Source organism: Mesoplodon mirus (genome assembly GCF_964341445.2).
Source record: "Mesoplodon mirus genome assembly, chromosome: 11".
Taxonomy (NCBI): domain Eukaryota; kingdom Metazoa; phylum Chordata; class Mammalia; order Artiodactyla; family Ziphiidae; genus Mesoplodon; species Mesoplodon mirus.
The window spans coordinates 46,512,631-46,535,762 of NC_138987.1; the positions used below are offsets into that span (position 1 = coordinate 46,512,631).

The following is a 23,132-nucleotide window of genomic DNA, read 5'->3' on the forward strand; positions in this document are numbered from 1 at the left end:
ATCATATGAGCATAAGTTTATTTCTGGGCTTTCTATTCTGTTCCATTGGTTTATGTGTCTGTATTTGTGTCAATACCATACTGTTTTGATGATTGTAACTTTGTAGCATAATTTGAAGTCAGGGAGTGTGATACCTCCAGCTCTGTTCTTCTTTCTCAAGATTGCTTTTGATATTCGAGGTCTTTTGTTGTTCCATTACATATTTTAGGATTGTTTGTTCTAGTTCTGTGAAAAATGCCATGGGCATTTCGAGTTACACTGAATCTGTAGCTTGCTTTGGGTAGTATGGGCTTTTTAACAGTATTAATTCTTCCAACCCAAAAACACAAGCTATCATTCCATTTACTTGTGTCATCTTCAACTTCTTTCTTATAGTTTTCAGAACACAGGTCTTTCACCTCCTTGGTTAAATTTATTTCTAGGTATTGTATTCTTTCTAATGCATTATAAATGATATTTTCCTCTTGATTTCTCTTTCTGATAGTTTGTTATAAGTGTGTAGAAATGCAATAGATTTCTGTAAATTAAATTTATATCTTGCAACTTCACCAAATTCATTTATTAGTTCTAAGAGCCTTTTGGTTGGGTACAAATCTTCTTATAGCAGTGTTAAAAAATTGCTAACAAAATATTTATCAGTAGTGGGACGGGGGCTTCCCTGGTGGCGCAGTGGTTAAGAGTCCGCCTGCCGATGCAGGGGACACGGGTTCGTGCCCTGGTCTGGGAAGATCCCACATGCCACGGAGTGGCTAGGCCCGTGAGCCACGGCCACTGAGCCTGCGCTTCCGGAGCCTGTGCTCCGCAACGGGAGAGGCCACAACAGTGAGAGGCCCACATACTGCAAAAAAAAAAAAAAAAAAAATAGTGGGACAGTGCATTGATAGTATAGAATAATATGCTCCTACTAAAATGAACATTAGAAATAAGTGATTTAAGAGCAAATGTCTATAATAAGTAAGAATTTTTTGCAGTTACAGAATTATATGTGGAGTAAGCAATAAAAAGGAAATAAATCCTGTATATATTGGTATGAAAATAAAGAAAGGTTTGGAGATTACCCACCAATTTGATCACATGGGATATATTATGGGATAGGATTAAATGGAAAAGATAGAAATTGTGAATGCTTTCCTTATACACTTTGATTTTTTTGACTTGTCAGTACTACTTTTACTTTTAAAAATAAAATTATCATAATAAATAAAACATTTTCTTCAAAGGAAATTAAAATCTTATAAAAGGATAAAAGAAGTATACAAATAGCATCAAGAAACAGAACAATTGATGGGCCTTGAAAGATCAATAAATAATCTATTGAGGACATAGACTAAGGAAAGACGTTCATGAATTTTTTCTCATTCCTAATAATCTTTAAACAAAAAAATAAACATGGGCTTCCTTGGTGGCACAGTGATTGAGAGTACACCTGCCGATGCAGGGGACATGGGTTTGTGCCCCAATCCAGGAAGATCCCACATGCCATGGAGCGGCTGGGCCCATGAGCCATGGCCACTGAGCCTGTGCGTCTGGAGCCTTTGCTCCGCAACGGGAGAGGCCGCAGCAGTAAGAGGCCCGCGTGCTGCAATAAATAAATAGACAAACAAACAAACAAACAAATAAATAAAACATATTCAAAATTCTAAGTTAAATAGTCAAGTAGGCAATGTACGAGTGAGATCTACCTTACAGGAAATTTTTTTCTTTATATGTATTAGGAGTTCCTTCAAACATTAAGAAAAAAATGCTTCAGAAAACAATAAGCTCTAGATTTTGACAAGCAGTATTTAGAATTTAACAGGCACGCCTTGGTACATGTTTCATTGCCTGAGACATATCCTTAAAACTATTCACTGTGTCAAGATATTGCCTAGAACCAGTGTATTGTTTTACTAAATACAGCCCATCCCTAGCCTTTGGCTATAGATACAATATTTTCATGACAGTGTTACATGTCATGAAAATGATAAAGAAAAACAAGAAATAGCAGGCATATGTGAGAGATGAAGGCTATTATCTCTCTTAACCCAAGGTCATGAAGAATTCCTGCATATGAATACTATGTTTTGCAGAACTGGGATATACAAACTACTTCTTTAGCCCAAATTGTCATGGTGTTGCTGGGTTGTTGGGTTTTTTTTCCTTCATCTATTTAAGCTAATGCATCATGTTTGGAGCTACAAACCTGGATGTCATCAATGAACCCCACCCCTCATTTCCAGTTCCACAAGAACCATAAGTAGGTGGATAGGTGTGTGTTAGGGTGGTAGCCCTGTCATGTCCATCTATCATATCCTTGCTCATCCAGTTGTTGAGCCAACAGGAAATTGCAACCCTATAAGGAATAAAGGAAAACATCCACTTACTCTTCAATGTTTCCAACTTCACTGGATATTAAGGGAATCAAATTCCAACTCTACAGCTTCTAATTGTATGATTTGAATACGTTATTTTATCCTCTAAGCTTCAACTTCTTTGCCTATGAAATAGTGATTGTATCCTCTTTGTAGAGCTTTTGTGAACATTAAGTGAGAAAATACATGATAAGTTCCTGGTGCATTGTCTGCTTAGAAAATATTGACTCATCTCGTCATCTACCTATTTTACATATCTGACTTCTTATTTAAGTTTTCTCTCACACTCTAGTTCACTTACTTGCTGTTCCTCCTGACCTTTTTCCTTCTCTAAATGCATATTCTTTCCCTGGAACAATTGTGATTCTTTTTCTCCCTTAATATTGCACTCCTTTCAAATTTTAGCCACTAGAGGGATATATAATAAGATATAATTCCACTCATCCTGATCACACTGGGATAAGAGGATAAAATCAAAGAATCAAAGAAGAATCAAATAACTACAGAATGTTGAAGAGATATTAGAAAACATCTAATAAAACACATAATATTAATAATGAAGGAACTAGGTATTTAAACAAATACGAACAGGTAAGTGTTATATTTTTCAAATCATTACCTCTACAATATATATAGTTAAAAAATAAATTTTATTTTTCCTTGAAATTTTCCTCTAAACCATTTTCTGAAAAAAAAAAAAGACAAAAGTGAGTGCAGAAAACTTTTAGCAGCAAAGCCAGTTTGCAGATTGTTCAATTCAAATAATTTAAAGTCCAAAATACATCCATACATTCAATTAAAAATGTATAATCTCTATTGCACAGCAAAGGAAACCATAAAAAAAAAACCAAAAGACAACACTCAGAATGGGAGAAAGTATTTGCAAATGAAGCAACTGACAAGGGATTAATCTCCAAAACATACAAACAGCTCATGCAGCTCAACATCAAAAAAACAAATCACCCAATCAAAAATTGGTGGAAGATCTAAATATACATTTCTCCAAAGAAGACATACAGATGGCCAAAAAGCACATGAAAATATGCTCAACGTCATTAATTATTAGAGAAATGCAAATCAAAACTACAATGAGGTATCACCTCACACTGGTCAGAATGGCCATCATCAAAAAATCTATAAACAGTAAATGCTGGAGAGGGTGTGGAGAAAAGGGTACCCTCTTACACTGTTTGTGGGAATGTAAATTGATACAGACACAATGGAGAACAGTATGGACGTTCCTTAAAAAAGTAAAAATAGAACTACCGTATGACCCAGCAATCTCACTCCTGGGCATATACCCAGAGAAAACAATAATTCAAAAAGATACATGCACCCCGATGTTCACTGCAGCACTATTTACAATAGCCAGGACATGGAAGCAACCTAAGTGTCCATCAACAGAGGAATGATAAAGAAGATGTGGTACATATATACAATGGAATATCACTCAGCAATAAAAAGAACAAAATAATACCATTTGCAGCAACATGGATGGACCTAGAAATTGTCATACTAAGTGAAATAAGCCAGACAGAGAAAAACAAATATCACATGATATCGCTTACATGTGGAATCTGAAAAGAGGGTACAAATGAACTTATTTACAAAACAGAAGTAGAGTCACAGATGTAGAAAACAAACTTATGGTTATCAGGGGATAAGGGGGGAGAGGGATAAATTGGGAGATTGGAAATGACATATACACACTACTATATAAAAAATAGATAATTAATAAGAACCTGCTGTATAGCACAAGGGTAATGGAGTAAGTGGGAAAAGAATCTAAAAAAAAAAAAGAGTGGGTATATATATATATATATATATATATATATATATATATATGTATATATATATATATGTATATATATATATATATACATATATATATATAATACCAAATACCCTATATGATTAAAAGTATTAACTAAAAATGTAAACAATAAAGAAATGAAAAATTCATGTAAAATATCCAATCCAGGAGTTACACTTTATAGTTATCACCTACTTTTCCCACATACAGCAGAGCCTTATTTCTGGGATGCTTCTTTGTATTTTTGTTTGTTAGTTGTTCACCATTCTCTTATTTAAAAAAATGTTGCTCTGATAATTTGAGGACAATCTAGGCCCCACATAGTTTTACCACAGGAATGCTGCTGGCAGTGAGAGTCCTGTCTGTACCTTACAGCTGCACTGGAGAGGACCAAATAGTTGGAGGCTCCAAGATTAACATTCCATCAAGATGAAAGTGTTCAAATATATTCTCATGCTTAAGGTATATTTTAAGAAAAGGCACTTATATGTTTGTCCATATAATTCTGTGTATAATTGGCAATATTTAACTAACATTTTAAACAACAGTTATAAAAGGCAATAAGTACATATCTATCAATAATTGTTTTAAATGAAAATGAACTAAATTATTGTCAAAAGACATAAAATGGATGAGTAAATTAAAAAAAAAGACCCATCTATATGCTGTCTACAAGACACTTGCTTAAGATGTAAGGACACACTCACGTTGAAAGTGAAGGGATGGAAAATGTTGTCTCATACAAATGGAAACCAAAAGAAAGTTGGGGTAGCTCTACTTACATCAGACAAAATAGACGTTAAAATAAAAGGCTTAATGGGGGACAAAGATGGGCATTATGTAATGATAAAGGGGTAATGACAAGAAGATATAACATTTGTAAATATTTATGCAGCCAATATAAGAGCACCTATATAAATAAAGCAAATATTAGCACATTTAAATGGAGAAATTGGCAGCAATACAATAATAGTAGGGGACTTTAATCCCCCACTTACATCAATGGATAGATCATCCAGGCAGAAAATCAATAAGAAAACTTTGGCCTTAAATGAGTTTTACACCAAGGAACTTAATATATATATATATATATATATATATATATATATATATATATATATATACAGAAAACCCTATCCAAAATCAGCAGAATACATTCTTGTCAAATGCACATGGAACATTCTCCAGGATAAATCATATGTTAAGCCACAAAACACGTCTCAATAAATTTGAGAATGTTGAAGTAATATCAAGCACTTTTCCCAATCATAATGGTATGAAACAAGAAATCAATTACAAGAAAAAAACTTAAAAATCACAAATATGTTAAGACAGGGCTTCCCTGGTGGTGCAGTGGTTGAGAGTCCACCTGCTGATGCAGGGGACACGGGTTCATGCCCCAGTCCAGGAAGATCCCACATGCCGCGGAGCAGCTGGGCCCGTGAGCCATGACCACTGAGCCTGCGCGTCCAGATCCTGTGCTCCACAACGGGAGAGGCCACAACAGTGAGAGGCCCGTGTACTGAAAAACAAAAACAAAAACAAATATGTTAAGATAAACACCATGTTACTGAACAACAAGTGGCCAATGAAAAAGTCAGAGGAAATTTTAAAATTCCTTAATACAATGAAAATGAAAATAAAACAAACCAAAATCTGTGGGGATGCAGCAAAACCTGTTCTAAGAGGCAAGTTCATACTGATACAGGCCTAGCTCAAGAAGCAAGAAAAATCTCAAGCAATCTAACTTTACATGTAAAGGACCTAGAAAAAGAAAAATAACTGAAGCACAAATTTAGTAGAAGGAAAGAAATAATAAAGGTCCAAGCATAAATAAACAAAAGAGAGACTAATAAGACAATAGGGAAAAATCAGTGAAACCAAGAACATGTTCATTGAAAAGATAAACAAAATTATCAATCCTGGAGCTTCCCTGGTGGCACAGTGGTTGAGAGTCCGCCTGCCGATGCAAGGGACATGGGTTTGTGCCCCAGTCCAGGAAGATCCCACATGCCATGGAGCGGCTGAGCCCTTGAGCCTTGGCTGCTGAGCCTGTGCGTCTGGAGCCTGTGCTCTGCAACGGGATAGGCCACAGCAGTGAGAGGCCTGCGTACCGCAAAACAAAACAAAAAAAATCAATCCTTTAGTTACACTCACTAAGAAAAAAGGCAGTGGCTTTTTTTTTAGAAATTAGAAATGAAAGATGGGAAGTTATAACTGACACCACAGAAATAAAAGAATCATAAGAGACTGCTATGAAAAAGTATACACCAACAGATTAGACAACCATCTAAAATGGATAAATTTCTAGAAACATATAATCTTGCAATACTTCATCAGGAAGAAAGAGAAAATCTGAATAGCGTTATTACTTGTAAGGAGATTAAAGCAGTAATCAAAATCCTACCAAAAAACAAAAGTCCAGGACCAGATGGCTTTAAATGGTGAATTCTACCAAACAATCAAAGAAGATTTAATACTTCTCAAACTCTTCTAAAAAATTGAAGAGGAAACACTTTTGAACTCATTTTATGAGGCCAGCTTTACCCTAATATCAAAACCAGGCAAGAACACTACAAAAAAAAAAGAAAATTACAAAACACTATCACTGGTGAACATGGATGCAAGAATCCTCAACTAACTATTAGCACACTGAATCCAACAATACATTAAAATAATCATACATCATCATCAAGTGGGATTTGTTCCAGTGATCATTCAACATCTGCAAATCAATCAATGTGATATATATTAACAAAATGAAGAATAAAAATCATATTATCAGCTCAATAGATGCAGAAAATTTTTTTTGGCAAAATTCAATACCCATTTGTGATAAAAATTCTCCACAATGTTGGCATAGAGTGAACATAACTCTACATCATAAAGGCCATATATGACAAGTCTATAGCTAACATCATACACAATAGTGAAAAACTGGAAGGATTTCCTCTAAGATTAGGAAGAAGACAAGGATATCCACTTTTACCACTTTCACTCCACATAATATTGGAAGTCCTGGTCACAGCAATCAAACAAGAAAAAGAAATAAAAGCATCCAAATTAGAAAGTAAGAAGTAAAACTGTCACTGTTTGCAGATGACATTATTTTACACATAGAAAACCTTAAAGACCCCACCAAAAAAAACTGATAACAAATGAACAAACTCAGTAAAGTTTCAGGGTGCAAAATCAATATAAAAAAAATTGTTCCACTTCTATACACTAACAGCAAACTATCAGAAAGAGAATTAAGAAACCAATCCCATTTATAATTGCATCAAAACATTAACCGATAATTTTAACAAAGGAGGTAAAAGACCTGTACACTAAAATTTATAAGACATTGATGAAAGGAATTGAAGAAGACAAAAATAAATGGAAAGCTATTCTGTGTTTATGGATTGGAAGAATTGGTATCATTAAAATAGCCATACTTCTCAAAGAAATCTGCAGGTTCAATGCAACCCTTATCAAAATTCCAATGTCTTTTTTCACAGAACTATTAAAAAACATTCCTAAAATTTGTATGAAACCGCAAAAGACTCTGAATAGCCAAAGTAGTCTTGAGGCAGAACAAAGAAGGAGGCATTACACTTCTTGATTTCATGACTTTACAAAGCTATAGACATCAAACCCTATGGTATTGATATAAAAACAGATATATAGACCAATGGAATAAAATAGAGAGCCCAGAAAGAAACCCATGCATATATAGTCAATTAATTTATGACAAAGGGGTGCAGATTGTGTAATGGGGAAAGGATCGTCTCTTTACTAAATGGTGTTGGTAAAACTGGACAGCCACATACGAAGAATAAAATTAGACTACTGTCTTACACCATACACAAAAGATTACTCCAAATTGATTAAGGACTTGAATATAAAACATGAAACCATAAAAGTCCTAGAGGTATACATGAGTGGTAAGCACCTTGACATCAATCTTGGCAATGTTTTTTGGGGGACCTGACTCCAAAAGTGAAGGCAACAAAAGCAAAAGTAAATAGTAGGATTACATCAAACTAAAAAGTTTCTGCACAGGAAATAAAACCATCAACAAAATTAAAAGGCATAATGGGAGAAAATATATTTGCAATTAGATATCTGAGAAGAGGTTAATATCCAAAATATATTTTTAAATTTATACAATTCAACAATGAAAAACAATCCAATTTAAAAAGGGGCAGAGGAATAAACATATTTCTAAAGAAAACATACAGTTGGCCATCAGGCACATGAAAAGATGCTCAACGTCACTAATCATTAGGGAAATGCAAATCAATACCACAATGAAATATCACCTCACACGTGTCAGAATTGCCATTGTCAAGGAGATAAGAAATAGTAAGTAATGGCAAGGACGTAGAGAAAGGGAATCCTTGTGCCCTGTTGGGGTGTAGCCATTATGGAAAACATTAAGGAGTTTCTTCAAAAAGTTAAAAATAGAACTACCACATGATCCAGCAATTTCACTTCAGGGTATATATCTAAAGAAAACAAAAACACGAATTCAAAAGGATATGTGAACCCCTTTGTTCATTGCAGTATTGTTTAAAATAGTTAGGATATGGAAACAACCTAAGTGTCCATCAATTGATGTATGGATAAAGAAGATGTGAAAGACCCTGTGACAAGAAGGTATGTTTCCCATTTCAGGGAATGAAAGAAGAACTTGGAGCAAAGAAGGCATTGTTCAAGAAGAGGCTCTGGAAGGAGAGAATCCAGATTATATAGGGTTTTATAGGCCAAATTAAGATTTTAGTTTTTCCCAAGAGTTATTGAAAGTCATTGAGAGAAGAACAATAGGATTAGAGTTGCATTAGGAAAATCACTCTGACTGTTGTGACTAGAGTGGATGGGCCTAAGAGAAATATGTGCCCATGTGTAGCATGAGACACGTAGAAAAATCTTCATAGCAGTTTACTGTTCTTAACGGCCCTAAACTAGAAGCAGACCAAACGTTCATTAAGAGTAGAACGAATAAGTAAATTGTCACTTACGTATACAATGGATTTCTATGTAAAATGGGAATTAACAAACTAAGACTGAAAACTACTACATGGATGAACTTCAAGCACATAATGTTAGATAAAAGCCAGACACAGAAAGACACATACAGTTTCATTCTATTTGCATAAAATTAAAAGCAGGCAAGACTAATGTGTGGTGTTAGAAGTTAGGATAGTAGTTATACTACGAGTGGTGAAGGAGGGAATAGTTATTGGAAGGGAGCATTAGGTGGGCTTCAGTGCTGGCAATGCCCTATTTATTAGGTGGTGGTTAAACAGGTGTTGGATTTGTGACAATGTATTTCACTGTATATTCACACTTTGTGCAGTTTTCAGTATATGTACAATATCACACTGAAAAACATATTTAAACTTTTTAAAAGAATAGATTGAATTTAAAGAGTTATTGAATGGATACTATGAGATTTGTTGGGAAGCAATGGCAGTAATCCAAGTGAGAGAAATAATTTCTCCTTGAACCTTGCTAATGTGAAGATGGAAAGGAGACTTATTTGAGAGTTATTTTTTAGGCGGCAAAATGAACAGAATTTGGTGCTGAATTAGATATGGACTGTGAGGAATGAGGAGATAACAAGGAGTATTCCTTGGAGCAACTGATTGAGGAAACAAAAGAAGCAGTCCTCTGTTTGTGAGAAGGGACAAGGTGTAGAACAAATGAGCTGTGTGAAAAGGAGAAGGAGCTAGGGTTGCATTTGTTCAGAGAGCAGAGAGTTGTGGAGAGTGAGAGAGTGAATGAACTAAAGAAATATGATAGGATTGCAGAGTGGTACTGAATCATCATAACTTTCTAGTGAACATTTTACTGTGAAGAGTGACTTGCTCCACCAACACTCAGCTGTTCCTGTCCAGGCATGAAGAGAACCAGTGATTAGGATCACACATGATTGGAGTTTTCCTGGATGGGTGTGATCAATATAGTTTTCAGGTAATATGATAAGTCAAAATAGATCAGTAAGAGGTTGGGGTACATTCCAACTTTCCATCCTCATCATAATGAAAGAGGATTTTCAATGAGCATCTATTCAAGTGTTCCCTGGGAATCTGGAAATTCACTTGAGAAGGTAACAGAGATGAGGGAAGCCAGTGTGATGAAGGTCATAGGTCTCCAGAATTACTATTCCTCTCCTCTCTAAACATACCTTCCATTGTCACTACAACCACAGTCACATATTACCATTTTTCCTTCTTATCTTTCTCTTTATTGTTCTTTTTCTACAAGTCCCTTTCTCCTCCTCATGTCCTCTTCCTTTTAGGGGATTGTATGGAAGAAATAAAAAAAGTGGATCTACCAAAATTGTGTTGGGACACTGGCACACTTGGGACTGGAGAAACTAAATTGAGAGGAAGATTAGTGTTTTAACTTTTTGGACACATCAGTTTATACATAATTTTAGGCTTTAGTAACCAGTGGACCCATTGCAAAGACCCAATGCAAAGTCTATATGATTTAAGTGATATGCCAACTAGCATTTGGACACTAGGCAAAATTGCAAAAGAAAGCATTTTTACCTTTTTTGTGTGTGCCTATCTCCCTTTTTCTTCTGCTAATAGCTAATTTACTTATTCAGTTATTCAGTCATTTATTCCACAAACATATTGAGTAACTACTGATGTATAGTAATATATCAGGCACTAAGCTAGTTGTCTTCTAACAAGTCAGACCTGGGGTGGTCTCTTAATCCAAAAGGACCACCCCTCTCTCCTAAATTAGCCCTCTCTTTTCCATGACTCAATCAAAACCAACCATTTCCTGAGGGATGCTGATTAGATTTTTATTTAGATAACTCATACCAGTATATGCATAAATGGTAATAACTATAAGCATATGCCAGGCTCTCTCCTGAACACTTTATAAGTATGAATACATTCAATCTTCCCAACATACTATGAGGTAAGTAGTATTATTATCTCTACTTTAAAAATGAGAAACCCAAGGGATGGAGAGAGATTAAATGATTAAGTAACATGGTCATCAAGGAGGTGGCAGAGGCAGGACTCAACAAAACAGTCTTTCTCCAAAGTCTGTTTTCCTAATGTTACTGCTCAGGTTCAACTGCTCGCCACTTGAAAGCTAATACTCAAGAGATGAAAAGGAAAAGGTTAAAGCTACTTTTTTTCAGGAGGCCAGCAACCTGGGGAGAATGTGGACTCATGTCCAAAAACCAGCTCCGAATATTCTGCTCAGCCATGAAAGTTTTTAAAGGGAGAATCATCTGAGGAGGGGTGTCAGAGTCATTGTTATCTTCCACTGTGTGCAGATTTTCTTCTGATTGGTTGGTGGTGAGGTAACCAGGGCAGTGTTCCAGGACCCTTGTGCTCAGCCTGAAGTTACCATCCTCCACCTGGTTGGGGGCCTTTTCTCCTTCAGAAGAATTCAAAGGTATTTTGTTATATATATTCCTTGAGGAGGAACCAGGACCCTACTCCATGGCTGTACTACTGTTTCTTGACTGCTCCTCTTTGTTTCTGCATTCCCTCCCTTCTCTGATAAGCAGCTGTTTGAATCTTCCCTTTGGAACTCAGAGAAGGTCAAGGATGCTGAACGAAGCTTATTTCCTACACAAAAGAAACAGGGGACACAGAAAGAATGTATACCTGGGAGGACCCCACAGGGTCCTGCTGCATTTCACAAATCATTGCCCAACATAGCCTACACCTGAGGCTTGTTGTGAGGCGAGAAGAAGTGTTGCATTCTAATAGACTCTGTTATGGGTTGGAATTGAATTGCTTTAGCCTTTGAATTCACCCTTTTGTGCTTACCATCAGGAGTCTAGTGGTCGTTAGGGTGAAGTTGTTCAGTTGCTATTGAATTTTATGTAAACATTAAAGAAAGCAAAAGTCTATTCATGTCTCTAATTTGGAGAAAGACCTCTTTATGGTCATTGGGATTGATAATAATGAGAGTATAAGATCTACGAATTCCTGGGCCTATTCTACCTGACATGAGGGGTGTTGATACCTACCCAGAGAAGTAGAAAGAGGAAGGATATACACTTGTGGGATCACAGAAAGAAAGAAAACATGGAGCTAGGTGATCCAATTAGACAGTTAATGTGATATCTAATTTCTACTGAATCAGCAAATTATGTGGAACTTTTATAATCAGCATCCTGTTGGGAAGACTGAGACCAGTGTATTACTTCTTAACTTATCCTAGAGAAAAAGAAAGAAGGTGGATGAAGCAAATAGTATGAAATCCCAATATGCTCAAGTTTTTTTCAGCAGAAAAGAAAAAAAAATACACATTATAGTTTTACCTAGCAGTATGGGTTTAGTTTATGAGGATATGAAGGAGAGAATGCACTTCTTTTTATATCTCTTCCTCAGTGATTTCACTCATTCTCATTAATTCATTTTCATTTTTTCATTTTTGTTCTTTTGCACTATTTGTATTCATTTGTTTACTCATCCGTTTATGCACCTATTGAACAAATACTTTTAAATGTCCTCCAACTGCCATGTATTGTTCTAGGTGCTATAAATATTGCCATGAATAATACAAGCAAATTCCTGGTCCACAGAGTTCACAGTCTATGGAGGGCAAAGGTAGTAGACAGAGAGAAACAACTAAGAAATTAATGAATAAGATAAATGGAGAAATGTTTCATAAATAAAACTGATGTGATAGAGAGGAACTTGTTGGGGGGTTCTTTTAGATTATGTGACAAATGAATAAAATTGAATAAAATGTAGCATGAGATAAATGTGATGACAGGATTTTAAATAAAGTGCTATGTAAGCATTAAAAAAGAAAGAGTTTTGTATAACTGGAAAGAATTTAAGACATCCTTAAAGCTAGATAGAGTTTTGGTAGATGAAGTTGGTGGAATAAAGACATTCCTGATTTGAGAAAAAAAATGAATAAGGGAGGAAATAAAAGGGAACACCTGCCATGTACATCCAAAGAAATGAGGTGCAGAAGGATGGATGAGGGGTAAGGGGAGACAGCTTTTGGAAGCAAAAGAAACATACTGCAGTCCTAAACATCATGAAACAAGTTTTAATTAAAAAATTCTTCAGGCAAAGGACTTGAATAGACATTTCTCCAAAGAGGATATACAAATGACCAAGAAGCATGTGAAAAAATGCTCAACATTACTAATAATCAGAGAGATGCAAATCAAAACCACAATGACACATAACCTTACATCTTTTAGAATGACTATCATCAAAAAGACAAGTGATAATCAATAAGTGTTGGTTAGGATGTGGAGAAAGGAAATCCCTGTGTATTGTTGGAGGGAATGTAAATGGGTACAGCCACCATGGAAAATAGAATAGAGGTTTCTCAAAAATTAAAAACAGAACTACCAACAATCTCATTCCTGGGTATATATCCAAAATAATTGAAATCAGGGTCTTGAAATATTTGCACACCCATGTTCATAGCAGCACTATATACAATATTCAAGAGGAATAAGCAACCTATCCTTTCAATGGATGAAAAGATAAACGAAAGGTGGTAATACATACAATGGAATATTATTCAGTCTTCAAAAGGAAGGAAATCTTTTCACAAGCCACAATATGGATTAAACTTGAGGATGTTATGCTAAATGAAATGAGCCAGTTAAAAAAAGACAAATTCTGTATGATTCTACTTAGATGATGTATCTAACATTGGCAAATTCATGAAAGTAGAATGATGGTTACCAGGGGCTGGGAGGAGGGGAAAAGAGGAGTTATTGATAAAGTTTCAGATTTATAAGATAAAAAAGTCCTAGAAATCTGTCTCACACAATGTGAATGTAGTTAACTCTACTGAAAAATACACTTGAAAATGGTTAAGATGGTAAACTTTATGTTTTTTATCACAATAAAAAAAATTATTCTGTTACTTTAGTTCTCAAGATCGTTATGCTGCTTTTGTATTAAACTATTAAACTTCTAAGGTGTGTGTGTGTGTGTGTGTGTGTGTGTGTGTGTTAGGTTGCAGGAAAATATATGTATCTGTTTGGATCTACATTAACCTCATTTATCTAAACCCCACTTACATGGATCTTGGAAACTTTTCCCATATTGAGCAACAAGCTGTCCTAAACAAGGGGACTTTGATTATTGTTTCAACCATTTTTATTACTCCTGAATTGTCAATATCTGTATTGCAAAAGTTCCCATTACATTAGTTTCCCAATAAAATGTCATCTGATTATAGGACTTCTTTTGCCTCACCCTGTGTGAGTTCTGACACATTTCTAGTGTAAACTTGGCTAACTTTATATATCTGCATAATGTCTAGACCCAATACATTTTAAGTATTAAGTTTAATATATTCAATATGTAAAAATTAAATAATATATTTGATATATAAAGTTGTCTCCTCTTTTATACAGATCAAGCTGTAATTAAATGATAGGGCCAAGTGAATATCATTTAGTGTTTAATATTTCATTGCCTCATTGATGCCTTATCTATTTTATAGGCATTAAATTTCATAAAAATACATAAGGTGAATACTTAATCACCATATCACCTACATTAGAACACAAGTACAGAGATAAAGCATATAATTTTAAATATGTTTAACTCTGGAACCCTTGTCTATTTACTTTTATAATTATTGGGGATTTTTTGGTTGTTTTTGTTTTGCTTTGTGTTTTGCTTTTTAGAACTTTTCTGCTATAGTTATCTTCATTTTGTGTTAACACGAGAGAGATGCTTTTCATTGTACAAAACTGGCTCACTTTACATGGTTTGAACTTGAGAAGCTCATATTTCTCAGGTTTCAAGACAACATGCTAAATGTATGGGAGCACCTACTGGTGAAGGATGATATAGTCCTACAGACTGGTTTTATTGGACCTTGTAATTTAGACCAAGTTGGAGGGCATGAGGCTTATGAAGCCCTTAAGTGTATAATCAAGGGAATTCTGTTGCCAAAAAATGCTTATTGCTTAAATATTGCAAGAGAGTGGTCTTAGGCAAGAAATATAAGAACTGAGAAGACACTATAAAACAAATATACCATTTAGATGGGACAACAATATCTAACAGGCATAAACTTGTTTAGTATTGAGGTACTAAAATGTTTCATGAGGGTTGAGATAAGGTTTGTCTCCTTCACTTCTGAATCCCTAGCATGGTAACTGGTACCTTGAATATGTCAATAAATATTTACTGAATTAATAAATGTTAACCGATTTGGAATTTCTTCCTCAAAATATCTGAAAATTTGCCTTCTGCTCTCCTACTCCCATAGGACCATATCCATCGTTTATAATAAAAACAAGGAAAAATATAATTTGTGTGACAAATTTCCTCTTTAGATGAAAAAAAAAGCGCTTCTTTTTGGTTAACCAGAAACCCTGAGACAGTTAAAAAATATACTACAACTTTAGAGTTAAAAACTGTAATAATGAAAAATGACCTAAACTAATTAAAAGGAAGGTGATGGGGAGTTGCAAAGGCCTTGTAATCAAATATTTCTAGGTTCAAATTTCAGCTCTATAGCTTAGTAGCTGCATTAGGTTGGATGAATTGTTTAACTTCTCTGTTCTCACTTTCCTTTTTTATTAGAGTTTTGTGAAGATTTAATGAGTCAATGTATATGCGATGCTTTGTGCCTACTTGGTAAATGATGAATAGCAGCTAATGAATTTTTCTCTGAATGAAGGTACTCATTTTCCTAATTTTCAGGGGACCGTAAGCTTCTTGGGAGAGGGACCATATTTTATTCATTCCTAGAACATAGCACAGTGTCTGGCATAAGTTGGTACTTAATAAATAGATGTGTTGAATTAATAAAGAAAATAAATATTTAAACAACTATTTGGTGACTACTGTGCACAGTACTTGACAAAATTGTGCATCATACAACTTGTAACTGAAGTGTATGTAGACACCCAACAGAATCATTTAAAATATAGAAATAAGATATTTTCTATCACTGGAATAATCTGTAATTCCTTTGATTAATCAAGTTTTTTTCATGATGATTTAGGAACTCACAAGCAATGCTGAGCTCAAATAACTGCATACTGGATGGAGACTATATTATAATGTATTCACACCATAACCACATTGTAGCTTAGCCACATAGTGATTTTTACCATTAAGGGCATTTTTCTCATTTGCTTTCATTAATACTACTACTCAACCCCTGCTTATAAGTATAGATAATTGGTTTTGAAAATTTCACAATAAAAACTGTAAAGCCGTTTTGTACTTGGTAATCAGGAAAGGCACCAGCAATGAAGAAGGGATGCTTTTAATAAAAATATTTTATACATCCACCTGAAAGTTCTCATGTGGCAAACATTACAACTCTTAATCATACCTAAGCATAATCAGACCTGTAAATACTCTGGGTTATGTAAAAGTACTTTACACTTCTAAATGAAAATAATTTTGCCCATAAAGTAGTTATATCAAAGACATCTCTTTTAATCAATGGTTTAATAACCATTACCATTTTATGCATATCTCAAAAGTGTGTAACATTCTCTGGATCAGTGTTCCAATGTGTAACAAATTTTTCTAGGCTTATGGAATCAAAAAACTATTCCAAACAGGTTTTAATAAGCTAAAACTATTGCCAAATATGAAATTATATTTGGAAGCAAAGTTTCAAAAAAAACTAACATGTTCACTTATACCTTTACTGGAAGAACAAAATTTGACACAAAAAACTAAATTACTATCAAGGGAAAACCATTCCCATGGGAAACAAATGTAAACTCGGATTGAATTTCAAGGTATATCATTCTCCTTGAGATTAATGGAGAAAGATTTTTACACATTATCTTGTCGACAAGAATGCACACTATTTTAGACTCATGCTTGGCATAACATTACATGCTGTAGAAATGTAACGCAATATTTTCATAGAATGCAACTTATTTTCCAAGTTTATAAGTTAACCAAAAAAAGCACATTTAAAAATCAAGCTCTATAAACTTACAGCTTTTTTTGACCAAAACAAAACAAACGGAAGTCAAAATAATTGGGGCAAATAGATAACATGGTAAAACTTGTTTGAAAATTGAAATATTCTTTCTTTTTCCTTTCCTCATCTATATTCAAAGACGGCTACTTCATTTCTCAATCTTGTCACATTTTTCACAAAATATAACTATAAGAATAGTAAAATATGGTATACTCATGGACCATTTTGTAAACAGTTAAATGAAACATAAATACAAGTTCAAATTAAATATTTTTTTCCCCTGCAAGTTAAAGGATATTGGTCATGGAAGAAAATTCAGAAAAAAAAAAAAAAGGCACAAAAAAGCGCAAGCAAAACATGTTTCTCTTAGAACTTTAACATTTAAACTGCAGTGTGTATAGCTTTTAATACAGAATTTTAAACACCCTTGAATCCTGTACATTATAAATCATGAGTTCTTTACTTCAGCCAGTTGGTAGGATATATTAAGTAAGGGCTAATTAAAAATCTAATATTTGTTTTGGCATTCTTTTCAAAGTTTCAAAACACAATATGTTGGTTCCTAAATGCTTTATTTTTCAAATTAAGAAAATTAAGGCATAAAAATTATGTACATGTTTCAAATGAGGACTTTTCATTTTCTTCTTATACCTTTAAAAATTAACTTAAGCTACTTGCTCCAGAATTTTCCCTACAGCCATATAAACTGAATAACTGCTAATATAGAACTTAGATTAATGAATAATTTTTATCAAGTTTAAGTTTTGGTTCCATGCATTTTTTTTTAAATCTTTGATGTCTGCCTCACTTTTCTAATAGGAAGTAGTAGTAACTGACAAATGAATAAATGAACAGCTAATGATACTAACAGAAAAACTTAGATGTACTGGTTTTGATTTTATATTACATTCCTTCACATAAGGTGGTTACATTTATTGATAATTAAAAATGTCTTAGCATGGAAGAACTGAAAATATGAAAATGTCATGATTCTATTACATGTTCTATTACAAGCATCATGAATGATATCCAGGTACTCTACCAACTGAAAAAGTCTGAGAATCACTGACAGCATCTATTATGGCTGTGTCTAAATATGCAAATAAAATCCTAAACCACTAATAACAGCATTTCCATTTTCCCTGGCCTATCAACATGGTGGCATACGCAGTAGGAGATTAAAATGGTAGTCCTGGCTTTCATACTTCCAACTCCAAGGCAATCGAATATATAAGATTTATTTCATATGACTATTCCATACAGATTCTTTCTCATTATGGTCAATAAATATTAAATTGATTTATAACACAATTCCCCTTCTGAATGCTGGCTGTAGGGGTACATTAATATTGCATATGAGTGCATAGCTGCTGAAAGATTTGCTAACTTTCCTGCCCTATTATATTTTATTTTATTTTATTATTTTTTTGCAGTATGCAGGCCTCTCACTGTTGTGGCCTCTCCCGTTGTGGAGCACAGGCACCGGATGCGCAGGCCCAGCGGCCATGGCTTATGGGCCCAGCCGCTCCGCGGCATGTGGGATCCTCCCAGACTGGGGCACGAACCTGTGTTCCCTGCATCAGCAGGCAGACTCCCAACCACTGCGCTACCAGGGAAGCCCTCCTGACCTATTTTAAACCACAGATCAATAACCTTTCCATTTTGTATTTAAATTTCCATACCTTGTAAACAATAATCAAATAACACTAACATTACTAAATGTATTCTTTTCAACATCTCATCTAACTTTTATTGCTATTATAGCCCAGTTGAATTTCAAGGATAATACTGAAAATAGCACTGAACCAGGGAAACAGGGGAAATTCATTTGACCCCTGGATCTGCCCCTAAATAAACTGCATGAATAGGGCAAATCTGAGTGTCAATTTTCTCAAAAGCAAACTAGGAAAAAAAATATTTGCCTCAAAAGTTTGCCACAGGATTAAAATTAATTGATGTAAGTGAGGATTGTAAATTATAAAGTACTATTCCAATGCATGTTATTACTACTATGATTTTGAAAATCCCTCTATTCTATTATAGCACTGCTATTTTCAAAATGTGGTGGACTCCTCCTTTGGGGACAAAAACAAGCTAAGTATTTCTGGACAGAATTTGCGATATATAATCCTTCCAAGTAAAGTAACAGGCTGAGACAAACATTGTTTTGATACTCCTTTTCTGTATTGGAAATTCTCTTTTTAAAATGAAAGTTTATTAACAAATATGTAAGATTCTCATTAAAATGAATATATGTGCCCATGAGATGCTCAAAATCTAAAATTAAAAATAGGATATTTTGTACATATAAAAGAAGTATAGCCATGCTTCTTTCTTTCAACCACTGCCATTAAAAGAATTTCTTTCATATTGAAATTATTTGTCAAACTGTTAGAGGTTTTGTACACAGGTTTAGTTGACCACTAGCAATAAAGGAACATGAATTCTAGCTGTTAAATCTAAAAACCATAAATGGATAGAAATGTCACTCAAACTTCTAATTTTATGTATCTTGTTTCAACCCAAACACTGCTCTTAAGTTGTCCATTCTCAAGATGTCCCATGTTTGTTAAGAATTTCAGACACAACACATACACATTAGCAAATCTAGTATTCATCATGAAGTTGCCTAGAAAATCCTGTTTTACATGTGAATCAGGCTTTCACTAGAAATTAGTATAAGCCATAATGACTAATCTTACATAATGCATTTGTTTATTTTCTTCTGAAAAGTCAGATCTTATATTTCCTTGATGCTAAAACCTTATAAAACATTTCTTGCTGTCTTTTTTTCCTCTGTGCTTAGCTTAACACAATCTCTGAGCCTTTAACTAAAAATTAACTTTTAAAACATGTCAAAATAAATTAGGATGTCTCATCTTCATTTTTTATTGTTTTCAGCACCGAGTCTTCTCCCAAAATTTTACATAGTTCATTGAGTCTCTGCTGCATTTTGGGAATTCCAGCTAGCTGAGATTCTAGCTTTTGTTTTTCTTCACTTAGTGTTAAACGAATAGCAGTGTCCAATTGTTCAAAGCGCCAACCTCCTTCACCATCAAACTGTAATAAATGAGTGTGGTATTTCCTGCATAATCAAAATGAAATAATATTATTAGCAATAATTACAAAAAGCCATTTTAGTTATAGATTTATCATTCTAATTGATATCCAAAGGCAAATTTTAAGTAAGGTGCCTATTTTACATTTGATTTTCAAGAATCCCTCAAGAGGTAAAATATTGTGATTTTTTTACTCCCAAAGTCATTAGTCTAGCCTCTAGGAAATTCTATTGCTTGTATTAAATTAATTTTATATTGTGAATATATGTGAATTGCAAAGGAAGACATACTGTTGCATCTACTTATATTCATAGCCAGTATGAATAAATATCAAAGCATACTTAGAATGGGAATAAGGAAAGGAAGCAGGGGGAAGAAAGTAAAAATTTTAAAGGCTATTAAAAAATAACTAAGAAAAATAAAGGAAATACAATACCAATTCATTAGTACACTATCCTTTGGGAATGAGTTAGTCAACATAAGTAAAATTTTCTCAAAAATTAAAGTTTTAAAACATTTTAAAAAATGAACTGATAGAAATCTTCAGCTCTCAATACTTCCATGCTTTCATATAATTTAATCTCTTTTCTCATGGCTCAAGTTCATAATTAGGAACTTCAGAGAGGTATAGAGATGACTTTATTGATGAGACAGAAGGCAGTTCACCTTCTCCTAAATGAAGGCTAAGGTCACCAATCTCTGACAGAGCTGTCCTTGCATGGCTGAGCCACTGCATTTTGTCACTATGCTGAAGAGGCACATGTTCTTATGTGTCCTCAGTTTTTTCTCTTACAGTTTTTCTCACTTCTTGCTCTCTTTTAAGCTCTCATCAGTCATTATTTACTATGATCAGTGGGGGTATATCAAGTAGCTTTTACCTCCATTTTAAAACTGAGATATGATTCATATACCATAAATTCATCCTTTTAAAATGTAAAATTCAATGATTTTTGGTATATTTACAAGCTCATGCAACCATCAGCACTATCCAATTCCAGAATATTTTCTTCACCCCAAAAAGAAACCTCATACACATTAGCAGTCCCTCCCAATTTCTCCTGCCAACCACCAATCTCCTTTATGACTCTATGGATTTTTCTGTTCTGGACATTTCATATATATGTACTCATACAAAATGTGGCTTTTTGTGACTGACTTCTTCCACCCAACAAAATGATTTCAAAGTTCATCTAGTTGTAGTGTTTGTACTTCATTCATTTTTATGGCTGAATAATATTCCATTGTATTACACATTTTATCCATTCACCAATTGATAGAAATTTGGGTTTCATCCCATTTTGTTTGGGTGGTTTTAACATGCTGTAAGATGGGGAAACTAAACTAAGTTAAACTATGTCTAAAAGAGTAAATATCACTCTCAAGCTGAAGGCTGAAGTTCACATGTTTGATAACATATGACAGAGATTAATCTTTTCCATATTCTTTTGAGTAACTATCTTTAGGGTTTTAAGTTTTCCAAAAATTTGACCTCACAATGGGTGGTACCACACAAAAATTAAATTGAAAACAATGTATTCCTAAATCAAGGGAAAAAATTTAAATGTGACAAAAGTGCTATTAAAATATGAGAGCTAAAACAAAAGTAATGGAAAAACAAAAGAAGGATGGTGATAAGAGAAATAATAGTAAAAAAATCATTTTGTTTATTTCATTCTCAACTTCTCTTGGGCTTTCCTAACCTTGGATCTACAACCAGGAACAATTTTAGAACACAGTAGTTCAGAACTTGAGCAACTTCCATCTTCAATTTATATTGGAGGTTTGGCTCATCACTCTTGTCCTACAACATTATTTGGTTTTTACATGGGGGAAGAAACTGTATACGTGTTTCATGACCTGATATTCAAAGGTGTGTTCTATATTATGGGCTAAAATAATATTTCAGAGTTTATCTTAGTCAGAGGAATTTAAAAGAAACTACTATTTTAACAGAGCCTCATTGGAAATAATCTGCAGACATTCTACACAAATAAGATAAAGCACTGGATAGTGATAATTATAAAATTGTAATTATATTCAGGAATCAGATAATTTAATAAGCTTCTATAATTTTTGACCTCTTCTGATACTGGTATTGATTTTCATCTTTACAATCAACAATTACCCATTTGTTGTTATGGAGGAAAATATAATACATATTTTCCTCTTCTGAAATCTTTTCAGGGAAAATAAGAATTTCATGTAGGAAGACAGGATAATCAGAAATAATAGATTTCTACAACCTAAAATGACTAAACTATTTCATAAAGCAGAACTAATGCACTTTTCAGTTTATGGGGAAATATACTATGGGTAGCTGCAATTAAAAACATGTTTTTCTTGTTAGAAAGTATAAAATTTGATTTTATCATTTGTTTAAAAAATTGTCCACTACCTACCTATTTGAATGGACAAAATCCAGAATACTGACAACACCAAATGTAAAGCTGTGGACCAATAGGAACTCTCTTTCATTGCTGGTGGTAATGAAAAATGGTAGAGCTACTTTGGAAGACAGTTTTGCAGTTTCTTACAAAACTAAACATACTCTTAACAGTATGATCCAGTAACTGAATGCCTTGATATTTACCCAAAGGACTTGAGAGAACTCATGTCTGCACAAAAATCTGCATATGAATGTTTATAACAGCTTTATTCATAATTGCTAAAACTTGGAGGCAACCAAATGTCCTTCAGTAGGTGAATGGATAAACAAACTGTGACATCAAAACAGTGGAATATCATTCAGCACTAAAAAGAAATGAGCTAGCAAGCCTTGAAAAGACATGGAGGAAAATTAAATGACTATCATCACCAAGTTAAAGAAACCAATTTGAAAGGCCACATACTGTATGGTTCCAGGTATATGACATTCTGGAAAAGGAAAAACTGTGGAAACATTAAAGATGAGTGGTTTCTAGGTGTTGGGGAAGGAGGGATAAATAAGCAGAGCACAGAGGATTCTTAGAGCAGTGAAAATATTCTACATAA

The 23,132-nt window shown here is 34.0% G+C and overlaps 1 protein-coding gene across 5 annotated transcripts in view; it reads right to left on the reverse strand.

Annotated features, from left to right (window-relative positions):
- Window positions 1-19,947: 19,947 nt before the first annotated feature.
- Window positions 19,948-23,132, reverse strand: part of ABCD2 (ATP binding cassette subfamily D member 2) — a gene marked incomplete at both ends in the record, with an annotated part of 79,403 nt that continues 76,218 nt past the window's right edge. For all 5 annotated transcript variants that reach the window (XM_082636323.1, XM_082636320.1, XM_082636322.1 and 2 more), the window contains one exon: window positions 19,948-20,167. In XM_082636323.1, the coding sequence (XP_082492449.1) occupies window positions 19,948-20,167 (220 nt within the window). The remainder of the gene's footprint in view (window positions 20,168-23,132) is intronic.